At 30.6% G+C, this 13,177-nt stretch overlaps 1 protein-coding gene and 1 long non-coding RNA gene across 3 annotated transcripts; both read left to right on the top strand.

Moving 5' to 3' along the window:
- Positions 1-3,081: 3,081 nt before the first annotated feature.
- Positions 3,082-4,250, top strand: LOC18021738 (ethylene-responsive transcription factor ERF056). Its single transcript, XM_006404613.2, has one exon. It carries the CDS (start codon positions 3,308-3,310, stop codon positions 4,070-4,072), a length of 765 nt encoding a protein of 254 aa, XP_006404676.2. The 5' UTR covers positions 3,082-3,307; the 3' UTR covers positions 4,073-4,250.
- Positions 4,251-5,659: 1,409 nt separating this feature from the next.
- Positions 5,660-7,883, top strand: LOC112088234. 2 transcript variants are annotated; one of them, XR_002900403.1, is made up of 3 exons: positions 5,660-6,038; positions 6,145-6,368; positions 7,824-7,883. It is a non-coding gene; the product is annotated as an uncharacterized LOC112088234 (long non-coding RNA). The 2 variants fall into 2 exon arrangements; XR_002900402.1 differs by lacking the exon at positions 7,824-7,883 and adding an exon at positions 6,666-6,799.
- Positions 7,884-13,177: the final 5,294 nt, after the last annotated feature.

Below are 13,177 nucleotides of genomic sequence, written 5' to 3'. Positions count from 1 at the left end.
TGTATTTAGCATTATTTTTAGATTATCTCGAGCATGAGTTGTGGTGGCATAGATATAATTCTTAATAACATAGCAAATAAAATATAATATAGGTGATTATATATAGTTTTTGGTTGTGATGATTCTAATTGTCAATTAAGTAGGATGCTTATCTTAGTTGACAAAAATATTAAATTGTTTTATATTAGTATATACAATTTCGTCTTTAGGTCTCTTTACATTCATATATCAAAATCTTGAATAGTAAAATAATATTCTCTAAAATCTTTTGCAAAAAAAATTTAAAAAATGAATAAGATGATTCGTGATTTGAAGAATTTAAATGTTTAAATCCTCCTACTAAGTGGAATTGAGGATTTTGTAACTTACAATTGGGTTTTGATCTTTTACATTTTGTGACTAAATAACATAATTTTTACAATATTTTTCGACCATCAACATTGACGTAATCCGAGTTTTTTGGCCATATAAACAAGGACTATTTATGTTATAAAAAGGAGTATTTATTCGGTTAATGAACCGGTAATGAACATATTCATGCTTTTTTCCTCTAATTTGACAAACTTGATGATTTAAACTACTCTTTCTTTTCTAATAAGTAACAATATTTTGAAAAATGCACCAATGTAAACCTCGCTAAATACTCTTACTTCTATAGACCTCAATATTTGCTTTGGTGGTATCAATATTTAGGCGTGTTCATCTTAAATATTTGTCTAACAATACTCTGAAATAACTACTTTAAACTCGCATATACTTAGTAATATCTGAACATTTAGCTTCTAAATCGAATATTTAAAGGTTCACTAATCGTAACTGGCATCTCAAATTCCTAAATCCCTATGCCTTTGTTTGACTGTCTTTAACTTCACTTCTGATTACCACAAATTCATCCTACTCGGTTAACTTAATTTTTGCAATCCTCTATTGTTATTCTTTTATATAACATCAAATATCTTATTTTTTTTTAACATTATAACACCAAATTCCTAAGAAGAAATTCTACTAGATATTGTCTGTTCAACCGGATTATGACGGACCACATAGTAAAATCTTCTTTAATTTTTTTTTTTTAATTAAATACCTCACTCATCTGTCACACCAGTATTCACATGGATGATATTATTAGTATTATAACCCATTCCTTTTGGACTTAGCCCGTACCTTGAATGTATATGTGTCCACATAAAATTACAATAACATAATAAAATGCCATATTCCAAATGTCGATGTGAATTGGTACTAGAATCTCACATATTTATTGGTCCTTACCATTCACAACGCGGGATGAGTGGGATTCATCCGTGGGGCCCAATACTATTATTTTAATTTTTTTTAATCGATTAGGCCCAAAAACTCGTTGATACTGTCTCATTGGGATGAGCCTGATGAGTCCGTATCGTCGAGGTTTAACGAGCTACGTGGCAGCAGTGATTGGGTGTAGTTTGGGGGAAATTTTTTAGAGTCGGGGTCGAAGGTTAGGGTTTATTTCGCATTCTGTTTTTATCAAAAAAAAAACTCCCAAAGACGATTTGCGATATCGCGACTTCGACACAAGTCTTCCTCTTCGATCGAATCAACGGTGAATCGTCGCTTCTCCTCCGGTGGATCAGTAAGGTACGTCGTCTGTTTCTTTTGATGTATTTTAATTTCGTTTTATTCGGGAGTTTGAATCGAGACTAGGGTTAACTAAATTAGGGGAAAATTAGGGTTTTGCGGGCACTTTTGTTTTGGGGCTTTTGGTGTTTAGTAAGATTTGGGTGCGATTCATTGTTCTTATATTCAATCGGTTCCGGATTACTCATATTAGGGGTTTAAAAATTGATGATAAAATTAGGGTTCTTGATGATAAAATTATGTGATTGGATATTGCTTTGTAGGTTTCATTGATTGTTTTGCTTAAGTAGTTAACCATCGAAATGCTTATGTTGTTGTTGCGAGGTTAGCAATGCCTATCAGCTGGAGCGAGCCCTCGTCGTCTGAGGACGAAGCTATCGAAGATTATTAGTTTTACTTTTACTTTTGTTTTTTCAATTTCTATGTTTAGTTTTAAATTATATGTACTTAATAAATTTTTTCATTTTAAATAATTCAAATGTTTAAACAAATTAAAAAAAAAAAACTTTCAAAAAAATATTATTATTTTATTCTGTTGAACTTCTAATTGGGTATCAAGGTTGGACGCCCATTTTTCACCCAGGTTCATCCAAGGTTCTTCTACATTCTCTATCCTCCAAAATTTATTAAAAAATATTGATAAACCCCATTATGAGGTTCAGGGTTGTGGATGATCTTACTCCTTCCAATTAATGTTTAAATGGTTTGAAGGCAAATTGGCCTTTCAAAGAATTTTAGAATCAATAATTTAGTTATGTGTTTTGTTGTTATGGCCCTTACAAGTTACAACCTTTAATTTATAACTTATACTAAATAATTTATTAGTCATTTATCAATTATCAGAGTGTAAAACATCCCAAATATGGTATTATGAAAAAAGTAGACGTGAAATTTATTTTGAAAAGAAAAAACTGGTAAATGTGAAAAGCACGTAGCTATAATAACTCCCCAACCAACCATGTGTGTAAACTTCAACACTTTATCTACAACCTTATCATCGAATTTTTTTTTTTTTTTTGAAGTTTATAACTGAAATTTTAGAATTAATTAAAGCTCACTAAACACCTAAACTATCACTGGCTTCTCTTACTTCCATCATACAAAAAGATGGTTTAAAAACATTTGAATTATCCTCCCTAATTGAGTCATATAGTGCGTGTTAAAACTTGAAACTAAAACATGTCTTAAATACAACAGAAAAAAAAAATGTTTATTTCTTGGAACGGCTAGATGACTAGATCCAAAGCATATGTAGTAGACATGGCACTTTCCTATAGCTTACCTCCATTGATGTAATAAAATAGAAATATTGCAGGTGACGATTACAAAAACAATTAATAAAATTTGAAATTTGTGAGAAATATTTCTTAAAATAATATCAAGACGAATTCAATGGAGGCAGACGTTATAAAAAGGCCGAGAGCTTCAGAACAAGGCGAAACCACGAGCGGCAAAAAAAAAAAAAAAGAGCGAGTTCACCTTCAAAATTGAGTTTCTCCTTTTTCGACCTAAAAGTTTTCGTTTTAATCATTTTCACTCCATCTTCTTCCTCTCCATTCCTGTCTTTCAAATGGGTACCCGTACCTTAATTACGATTCCAACAGCTAAGAGGATGTGTTTTTAAATTCTCTCCGTTGCTTTTTCCTCTGTATATTATAAAAATCTCACATTTTGTAACATAGCTATATCAATGGTGGCCACATATCTCTATCTCGATCCTCTCATGGAAACTACTTCTCTTCCTAATATCCCCAAATCAAACACGAGCTTCGGTTTTAACCAACCCAAGCCTCTCGGTCTAAACCAGCTCACACCATACCAAATTTACCAGATTCAGAACCAGCTTAACCATAGACGCAGCACAATGTCTCCGAACCGAATCCAAATGAAGAAACTATCACCTTCTTCCTCCAAATCTCAGAAGCTCTACAAAGGCGTAAGGCAAAGACACTGGGGAAAATGGGTTGCTGAGATCCGTTTACCCAAGAACCGGACACGTCTCTGGCTTGGAACATTCGAAACCGCCGAGAAAGCTGCCTTGGCTTACGACCAAGCCGCTTTTCAGCTCCGTGGAGATATAACGAAGCTTAACTTCCCAAACATCAGACACGAAGACATTAACCCTCTCCCTTCCTCTGTCGATGCCAAGCTCCAAGCTATTTGTGAGAGTTTGAGAAAAACAGAGGAAGCTTGCTCTGTTTCGGATAAAACAGAGGACATATGCTCTGTTTTAGATAGAACAGAGCTTCCCTTGCCGAAAACAGAGCATCCGGAGACAATGAAATCATTCGACAAGCCACCGAGAACCGATGAGAACTCGTTGTCGGATGAGTCTCAATTGGCATTTCTGGATTTCTCGGATTATGAGTTTGACGAGATTGGGAGTTTTTGGCTTGCGAAGTTTCCTTCGGTGGAGATCGAATGGGATGCAATTAGCAAACTGTCCGATTCTTGAATCTTTCGTGTGACTATCTCATCTATAATGGTTGCGTAGTTATCTCTGCAACTGAAATTTTTTAACAGTTGCAGCAAATTTCTAGGTTTTGAATCTGTCATATTTTTCTTTTGTTGGTCGTGTAGGGTTGTTCTGTCTAACTAATCTACATGTGTTGGTTTGGCTTGGTAAGTTTTATTGTCCTTGCCTTTCACCGATCGGAGAAACTTTATGTACTCAAAAACTACCATAATGTACTTTTTTTTTTTCAAACTACCATTATTATATGTACTATCATCTTTACATTCTATAATGAGAGTGAGAAATGGTTGACATTAATTCTCTTACATATACAAATCTGGACTCCTATTAGACCATGTCTATCAGTGAACTTCTGAGAAAGGGATTCATCCCAATATAATAATATTTTTTTTTTGGATTTTGTTTTTTTATTTTTTTAAATTCGAAAATTATTTTTTTAGACCAATCAGGATGCTCCACGTGTGATGAACCTGGATGAACTTGGGTTCTTCAGGTTCGTCGGGAAGAACTTTGACCATAAACTTCTACCTTTAAAATTATTATTTTATTGAATTTCGTCTTAAAACCTGTGCCATGAACTCTTGATAAATCCCTGATGGACATGCTCTTAAATTAAGGTCCATGAAGTTACAAATGGATAAGGTTAAAAAAAATGACTAATGAATAATATGTCATTATTCCTATTCTCCCCAACAATACTTGTTAAAGGTATTTAACTTCTATTCAATGGCTCCTATTACGAAAAAAATATTCAATTTTATCTATGGCAAAATATACTAGTGAGTAGTGACTGTCTCTATCTGAATTTGAAGGTAATTGTATGGTGTCTCTTGTTGGCAAATAGGAAAGAGATAGGACAGACTATTTGATGCTTTTGGGAAATAAAAAACTAACAAAACAAGAAGAGTTTTCCATAGCAACAAAACTCCCCGTTTCTACATTTAGAAGAAAAAAAAAAGAGAAAACTCTCCGATATATTTTGCATATCTTTACTTTCAGTATATAAAAAAATTTCATCGTGTCTGGTACCTTTGATTCTTCTCAGAAACTACGACTTTTGATATATATATTCGCTCTTCTTTTTCACTATTCACGGTATGTAAGAGCACCTCCAGTAGATGAACTCTTCTTAGAAGTTCATCAGAATATTATAATAATTTTTTTTCCCTCAAAATTACCTTCAATATTTGTCCAATCACATTATTGCTAGCTAGATAAAAGTCGAACTTTTCAGAGTCGTCCCAACAAACTGAGTCTTCCATATTAACTTTATTTTTTATTTTTTAATTCAAATTGTCTAGGAATTCGCTGTAAGTATTTCAGTATGTTACGTTGATCAAATAAATGGCGTACAAATATAATTACATCTATTTTGAAACCATGCCATTTCTTGTTAACACTCAATATGCGAGCTTGACCCAGGTCGTGATACAGTGAAATTGTGACATCCCAAACTTTAGATTTAGCCCAATTTTTTTCTTCTTTTTAAAACCCTAAACTCTAATCAAATTCCTTTAACACTCATTAAGCCCAAATCCATATTTTAATTTTCTTTCTCTAAACCAAAAATACCTAAACGAAACCTAATGAAACAAAAAAAATGGAGAAGAGAAACAGCTGCGCCTTAAGAGAAGAGAAAGAGAAGAGAAGAAAAAGAGAAGAGAGTTGAGGGAGAAGACACAGATTCAAGATGGGTTTTGTGAGTGTGATTCCCGCTGTTTCAGAGAGAGTTAAACCGTGATCAAGGTGTTTCTGGAAAGATCTCAATGCAATGAAGCCATAGGAGAAAACGGCATCGTCATCGGAGTTAAGGTCAGGCCACAACGAAGCTTTCTTTCTGCGCAAGTATCATCTGCATCATCTTGTAACTCAGAAATCTGCTTCGACGCAGCAACTTCAAAGGACTGAGGACGACTTATTTGAAGTCCGATCGACCTGAAAATTGGTGAGAATGTTCCTGACCCTTAGATCTAGATATAGCCGGAAGCTTTTCATTATTTGGAGTTATGGTTTGAAAGTTATATGTGTTTTTCCGAGGCATATCTGTGCAGAATCCAATCCGCGAGCAGCTAACTTGTGATGCGTTTTTCCGGCGATCTAGGAATATCCAGAAGACGATCTATATACCGGCGTGAAGATTTTCGACCCAGCTTTCCAGATCAATCTTCAGATATCAATTCCGAGCTGTGAACAGAAAGTTATGACCATTTTTCTGTCATATATCAAATCTATCCGAATGTGAACTGAGTTTGCTAATCTTCTTCAAATGGCAAAGGTGAGGACAAGTTTGTAGATTTCTAAGATATATTAATTGATTTAGTAATATGTGTATGCTTAGTATAGGTATTAAACATGATCTATGATTGGTATTTGATCATGCTGATTGATATGTGTTATTGATTGGTTATTAATTATAATAATAAAAAATACAGAAATATGATAATAAGCTTTTAAGTTATTTAATTGTTAATTGAAATAATATTTATTTAGTTACAATATTGTTTGACGGCCTACAACGAAGAACTGAGATTGTGAAGTTGTACTGATCGATAAATTGTTTGACGGCCTACAGTGAAAGACTGAATATTGTGAAGCTGTAGTGATCGAGAAAAAGCTGACGAGCCATAGTCAAGCCCTGTTGAGGTGGTGGCACCGGTAACTTGTCAAGCCGAGAACGATAGTGGCAGAGAATGAATACCATTGACGGAAGTTCTTTGGGAATGTGTTAGAGAATTTCTAGGTTGATTGATTTGAATGATTGAATGATTGTATTTATTTATTAATATTAGAATCATATATATATATATATATATATTATATAATAATATTAGTTATTTTAGGTTGATTGTTGCTTGAGTTTGATGTTTATATTATGTACAGTAGAACATCTATAAATTAATACTCGATAAATTAATAATCACTATAAATTAATAAATTTTACTGGTCTCATGTCGGGCCAATGTAAAAATCTATCAAATTCGATAAGATAATAAGATAATATTTTTTTTGAAACCTTTATGTAAATATATGGTCCCAACAAAAACATAAATTAATAATTATATATCTTTTTGCTCATACATGTAAATATAATATTCTAAAATATGATTAATGTGTTTGCTTTTACTTAAGATTAAAATTTCATAGGATCTTATCTCTCTAATTATTATATCAGTAGCTTTTCTTGGTGTTTTACAATATACATGTCAAAATTTATGATCACTTTTTGATGTGATAATTGATTTTCTTATCTGTAAATATTTTTAAATGTATTATAATATTATTTTCAATTTTATCATCAATAATACGGATAGTAGCCATGGTCTTCTTATAAATTTTAAACTTATAAACATGTATATTTTTACATGTATATTTTTACATGGACAATCTAATATGGTATTAAAAAATATTTCATTGTGATAGTTATGATTGTTAATCATAATTTACATTACAAAATTTGTTAAAATTTAAAAATATAACATTATTCCAAAGAAATTTTTAGAAAATTATAGGCGAAAAGCAAATTTTCTCTATTAATTATTAATTTATAGATAAATTAATATTACGATAAATTAATAAAATATCATGGTCCCGACATTATTAATTTATAGAGGTTTTACTGTATATACATTATTGCTATTTCAAATAATATGTCAAAGAATCTTGTGTGTTCCAAAAGCACATTCTCACTGAGTATTTATCCTCGAATACTCACTCCTCTCTTCTTTTTCAGGTGAGACCAAAGAGTAGTACTTGTGACAGTCGTTGCAGTGTTATGTCCGGGAGTCAGGGGTGCATTTTGTAATTATTTTTAAGAAGAATTTAAATTAAATTATTTTAGTTTCTTCAAATATTTAAGATTTTTTGAGTTTTCGTTTTATATATTTTTAATAAAAGATTTTTGATAATAAATGATTGTTTAATGTGTTCGTTATTCTTTTAAAAAGCTGTTAAATGAATGTAATTCAAGTTAGGTTATTTTTGCGAGATTAGGGTGTCTCAGAAATCATTAGCATTACTATGAAATATGTCATGTTCCTAGTCAGAACATGCCAACTTTTTTTTTTTCTTTTCTGAAATGTATGTTAGTTTTTTTCAACTTCTAAGTGATGGTTCATTTAGGCATCAATTATGGACTTATCTGTTTCCAGCATTAGTAAGTAGTAAGGACAAAGTACAAGCAGTAGTGACTGATTGTGCCTTTCGAATCATCAACGAAATGTATTTGGGCCATTATGGGCATATTAATGCCCAATATAAGATTTGGTGAGATATCACCAAAGAATTCGGATTTTGGAATCGTAAAGGCGATTAAACTGTTAACCGACGTTGGTCTCGCATCAACTGTTAATTGAATAATACTCATCCCCGATTAGTAGTTTAGTCTGCTTTGTTTTTGTTTTTGACAGCTAGTAGTTGAGTCCATTCTGATTCCATTTCTTTTCTCAGAATACCAGCCATGTTATTCTATTTCCTGGACAAATTTGTAACAAAGTTATTAATACAACAAACAGTATATATATATATATATATATATATATATTTGGTATGGTGGATATATTTGAGAAGAGTTGATTATTTTTATTTTTATTTTTGAAATAACAACAAGATGGATATTTTTAGTTAGAATATTCTGTAAAGTCAAAACTTTGAGAAATCCTATATACAATTGAATGAGAATGTAGATTGATGAATAAATCTGATTTGTTTTAAGTTGATTGGACATAATTGGATAGAATTTCTTTCTCTGTAATGTTAATGATGATATTTATTTCACGTCAAATATGACATGACAAAACTGCTTCAAATTGGTTTTTGTTTAATGAGAGTGAAAAATTTGAAAAATAACCAGATTAATTATATTTATCTTCTACTATTTAAAATTGGATAAATTCGTGGATCTTTTAATCCGGTCCAATTTAAAAACATGCGGATCTTTTTGATCCGACATAATAAAACGGATAAAATGTGGATTTTTGACCCGATCAAAGTAAAACACGGGGATCTTTTTGATCCGATCCAAATATTTAATTAGCTAATTTAGATATATATATATATATTTGTTTAATAATAAAACAACTATTAAAAAATAAATTAAATATGATCATAAAGTAATAATTTGAATGACCCAATGTAATCTCTTTAATATTTGTATGCATATTGTTTTTTGATACGAAAGTGATCAATTTGGTATGCATATTATTTTTTTTGTTAAGAAGATAATAAAATAAGAGTACAAATTGAAATATATTTCATCATCTAAATTTTGTTCATATTTTAAATTAATATACTAATTACTAGGTACCTGTCCGCGGCGTGCGGGCATAGTTATTATACAAATTTTGTTATAATTTAATTATATCAAATTCTTTATTTAACATATTTTGTAATTTTTTTACCAGATTTAAAAAGTTTTTCTAATATATATGTGACATCTCCATTTTCAATAGTTGGAACTAAAATATTATATATCCATAAATTATGAAAATTTATTGAGTTATTTATTATTCTAAATTGATTCATATAACTCATGTATTAACGTTATTTACCAATCGTCTACACTTATAAATAGATATATATAACATAATATAAGAAGTACTATATTAAATGTCTGTACTGTATAACTTTAGTGGATATATATAATGTAATATAAGAAATACTATATTAAACGATAACCAAATACAAATTATTTATTATTCTATATTGATTCATATAGCCCACGTATTAACGTTATTTAACAATCATCTACATTTATAAATAGATATATATATATAACGTAATATAAGAATTATTATATTAAATGTCTCTACTGTATAACTTTAGTGGATATATATAACGTAATATAAGAAGTACTATACTAAATGATAACCAAATGCAAAGGAAAATATAATAAAAGAAATATCAATAAAATAGAAAGATTCAACATAACATAAGATAGAAAGCGTTATCATGAGAAAAAAAAAGAAATGTAGCTTATACAATGATATTAAGTCTTGTTGCATGGAATTTAAAGAGATAAAAATTAAAACTCTATCATAATCAAACGATCTTGTTCAGGGGTCCTTTTTTGTGCTTGTTCCAACTTGCGTCTCCGTCATGTTAAACTTGTTTCGAATCCTGAAAGCTTAAGAGACACATATGTATTTAAAGGTTATTGTATATATAAAATATTCTCAATATCATTGTCGGATTACTTATTTTCTCTTGAAAATCAGGACATCATCAGTAGTAGGAGCAAAGAGGAGACGGGAAAAACCAATTGCATCATGAGCATGGATAGTTATTTCATCTATATACATAAAACGATCAGTAAGAACTATACATGCAAAATAAAACATTTATGAAATTAATGAAGATAATAATGGCATATGCTTCATGACCCATACCTTTTATATTCTTTACGCTCCAATTGGTTAAAACACAAACTACAAGAGGACCAGTGAATTATTTGCTTCTTTCTTTGATGTCAGCAGCAAATTCTCCGTGTGAGATACATTTCAATTTCAAATCTCTTCGATTTAACAATAAAAGTTATAAACTTTATTACCAAGTCATAGTGATCATGAAAGAAAATATTGCTTACTCGAGATCTATAATGGTGAAAGTTATTTTCTGAACAGTATCTCCACCAGAATTGTCTGCGGCGCGCAGGCATAATACTCTAGAATTACATACAAAATTAAATTTAATTATTCATTTTTTAATTTCATTACTCTTTAGATTTGTAATTGATTCTTTTGAAATTAAAATTTTTTAAAAGTCTCTACAAACATTTGCTATAAATTGCTGATGTTAAGTTTAATTGACATAACTTTATTATATATAACATTAAACATCTTCACATTCTTATACTTTATAATCTTCATCTTCTGCTTTCTTATCTTTAATGTCTTTGTCCTTGTATTCTCAACTTTTTCTTTATAAGTTCCATCTTCGTTTTTTTTTTCTTTTGAAAAAAAAACTTCCAAGACTAATAACACGATGTTCTCATTTGACTGTATAAGAAGCTGATCCACATATAACTCTACTCAGAATAAAATGAATAAATAATTGTTTTAAAAGGATGCACTAACTTATAAAAAAGTACAATGCATCAATCTGTTTAAAATACATATTTATGTTACCAAATACATCATCAGTGATATATATTTAAATCGGTTAAGGGGCTTGTAGGCACCATTATAGTAACTGGTTCTGGTTTGGTCATATCCAGTGTGGCGGAACAACATGAACAACAATTGGAACTCAACTAAACATGAACAACAACTGGAACTCAAAGTCTGCAAAGCTTTTAAAGTTCATGTTTGCTACAAAAGATAAAAAGGAAAACACATAGTATTGAGAAGCACAAACCTGTGCAACTAAAATGTTGGAAGACGTTCTATGATGAGTGGACTTGATGATTGCCACTTATGGGACTATCACAAAAAGATATTTCGGTGTGAGATAGATGTCTAAGGGAAGAGGAAGCAACCTAGTAATCGTCTTACATAGATATTTGGGAACATTATCTTTTGGCGAAGCTCTGCCATAAAGACCTTTATGCTTGCGAGATAGATCAATTAGGAAACTTTCATCCCTTTGAACGAATCAAGAGAAGAAAAGTGTGAAATCATCCTTGTCGGCAATAAATTCCTAATCGAAAAAATAAATCCATCTCTCTCTTACTAAAAGGATAAAAAGTTAAATAGTTGAAGAATTCAATCACCCCTACGACAAATAAAGAAGGAAAATTGAACTAAAAAAATAGAAAAAACAGAACATAACATACCAAGAGCAAACTTTGATGTTTGTGCCACCATCGTGCCTCTTTGATGAGTTTATGTTGTATACCAATGACCCAAAACGTCTAAATTAAACTCATGGGAAAACAAACAAAACGAATCAAATAAAGCTCATCAGAGCTCATGGTCGTGATCAGATTCCAAAAATTGATCAATTCAAGACCTGAATTATTAGATAATTGATACAAAATACACATAATAAAACCATAAGAAAATAAATAAGACGAATTAAATAAGACGAATTTGAACAAGCACATGCTTATAACATTTCCTACTAATCTTATCACAGAGAGAAGTCTTACATTCATAAATTAACAAAAATAGAAAGAAATTTGTAAATTTTAAAAAGACATGAATATTGAATAAACTTGAATGTTAGTAAAAAGTGAGCATATATAATAAGGAGTTAATGTATATGTGAAAATTTGCCACAAATAAAAAAAAAAAGTTAAGAGCATGTATATGAATAGATGATTTGTACCTGGTGATAAGGAGAAATATTTAAATCAAAAGATATCAATTGTAAAAATTTTTTCATCTATTATATTAGCATCAGATATGGGAAAAATAACAAAAAAAAACCCCAAACTTACCACATTCAGCCAAATAAACCTCCAATTATCAAATGGACAATTTAACTCTCTAACTTTCATTGACTTCCACATTTAATCTTATATTTTCGTTGACGAAGCCACTGATTTCAGGGGTTTTTAAGCATGAGCGTTCCAATTTATAACTCATGATTTCAGGGGTTTTGAGATGAATGTGAGAGAAAATCGATTTAAGAATCACTCCACTCTAGAAAAAAACTCTCGATTTCAGGATGAGATGGAGAGACGAAGAAGAACTCGATTTCGTGTAATTGATTTGGGGAAGAAAACGATTTAGGGTTTTTTATCGATGGGTTTGGGGATTTTTGACTTAAATCAAAACTGTGTCGTTTTGATTAACGACGACTCTAATTGGGATTTAATCTCGTCAAATTAATCTGTTAACCTCTTTAACAACGAGTCTAAAATGGTTTCGTCAACGAAAATATATGATTAAATATGGAAGTCAATGAAAATTAGAGAATTAAATTGTCCAACTGATAATTGGAAGTTTATTTGGCTGAATGTGGTAAGTTCATGATTTTTTTTTATCATTTTTCCCCATCAGATATATTTGATATTACCTACTTTAAAATTAATCAATCAAATTAAACTACCAGCAAGCACATGTGATCATGATGAACGATTTTACCCACGATTTCATGACAAAAATTCATTCCCATAACAGTCAGATTCACGATGAACAGTTCTAC

The sequence above is a fragment of the Eutrema salsugineum genome, unplaced genomic scaffold (genome assembly GCF_000478725.1).
Source record: "Eutrema salsugineum unplaced genomic scaffold, Eutsalg1_0 scaffold_15, whole genome shotgun sequence".
NCBI classification, from domain to species: Eukaryota; Viridiplantae; Streptophyta; class Magnoliopsida; order Brassicales; family Brassicaceae; genus Eutrema; species Eutrema salsugineum.
Note: the sequence above shows the minus strand (reverse complement) of the source record. Positions and strands in the feature narration are given on the sequence as shown.

Coding starts and splice junctions, on each gene's coding strand:
- LOC18021738 (XM_006404613.2), top strand. CDS start 3,308: ATGGTGGCCACATATCTCTATCTCGATCCTCTCATGGAAACTACTTCT.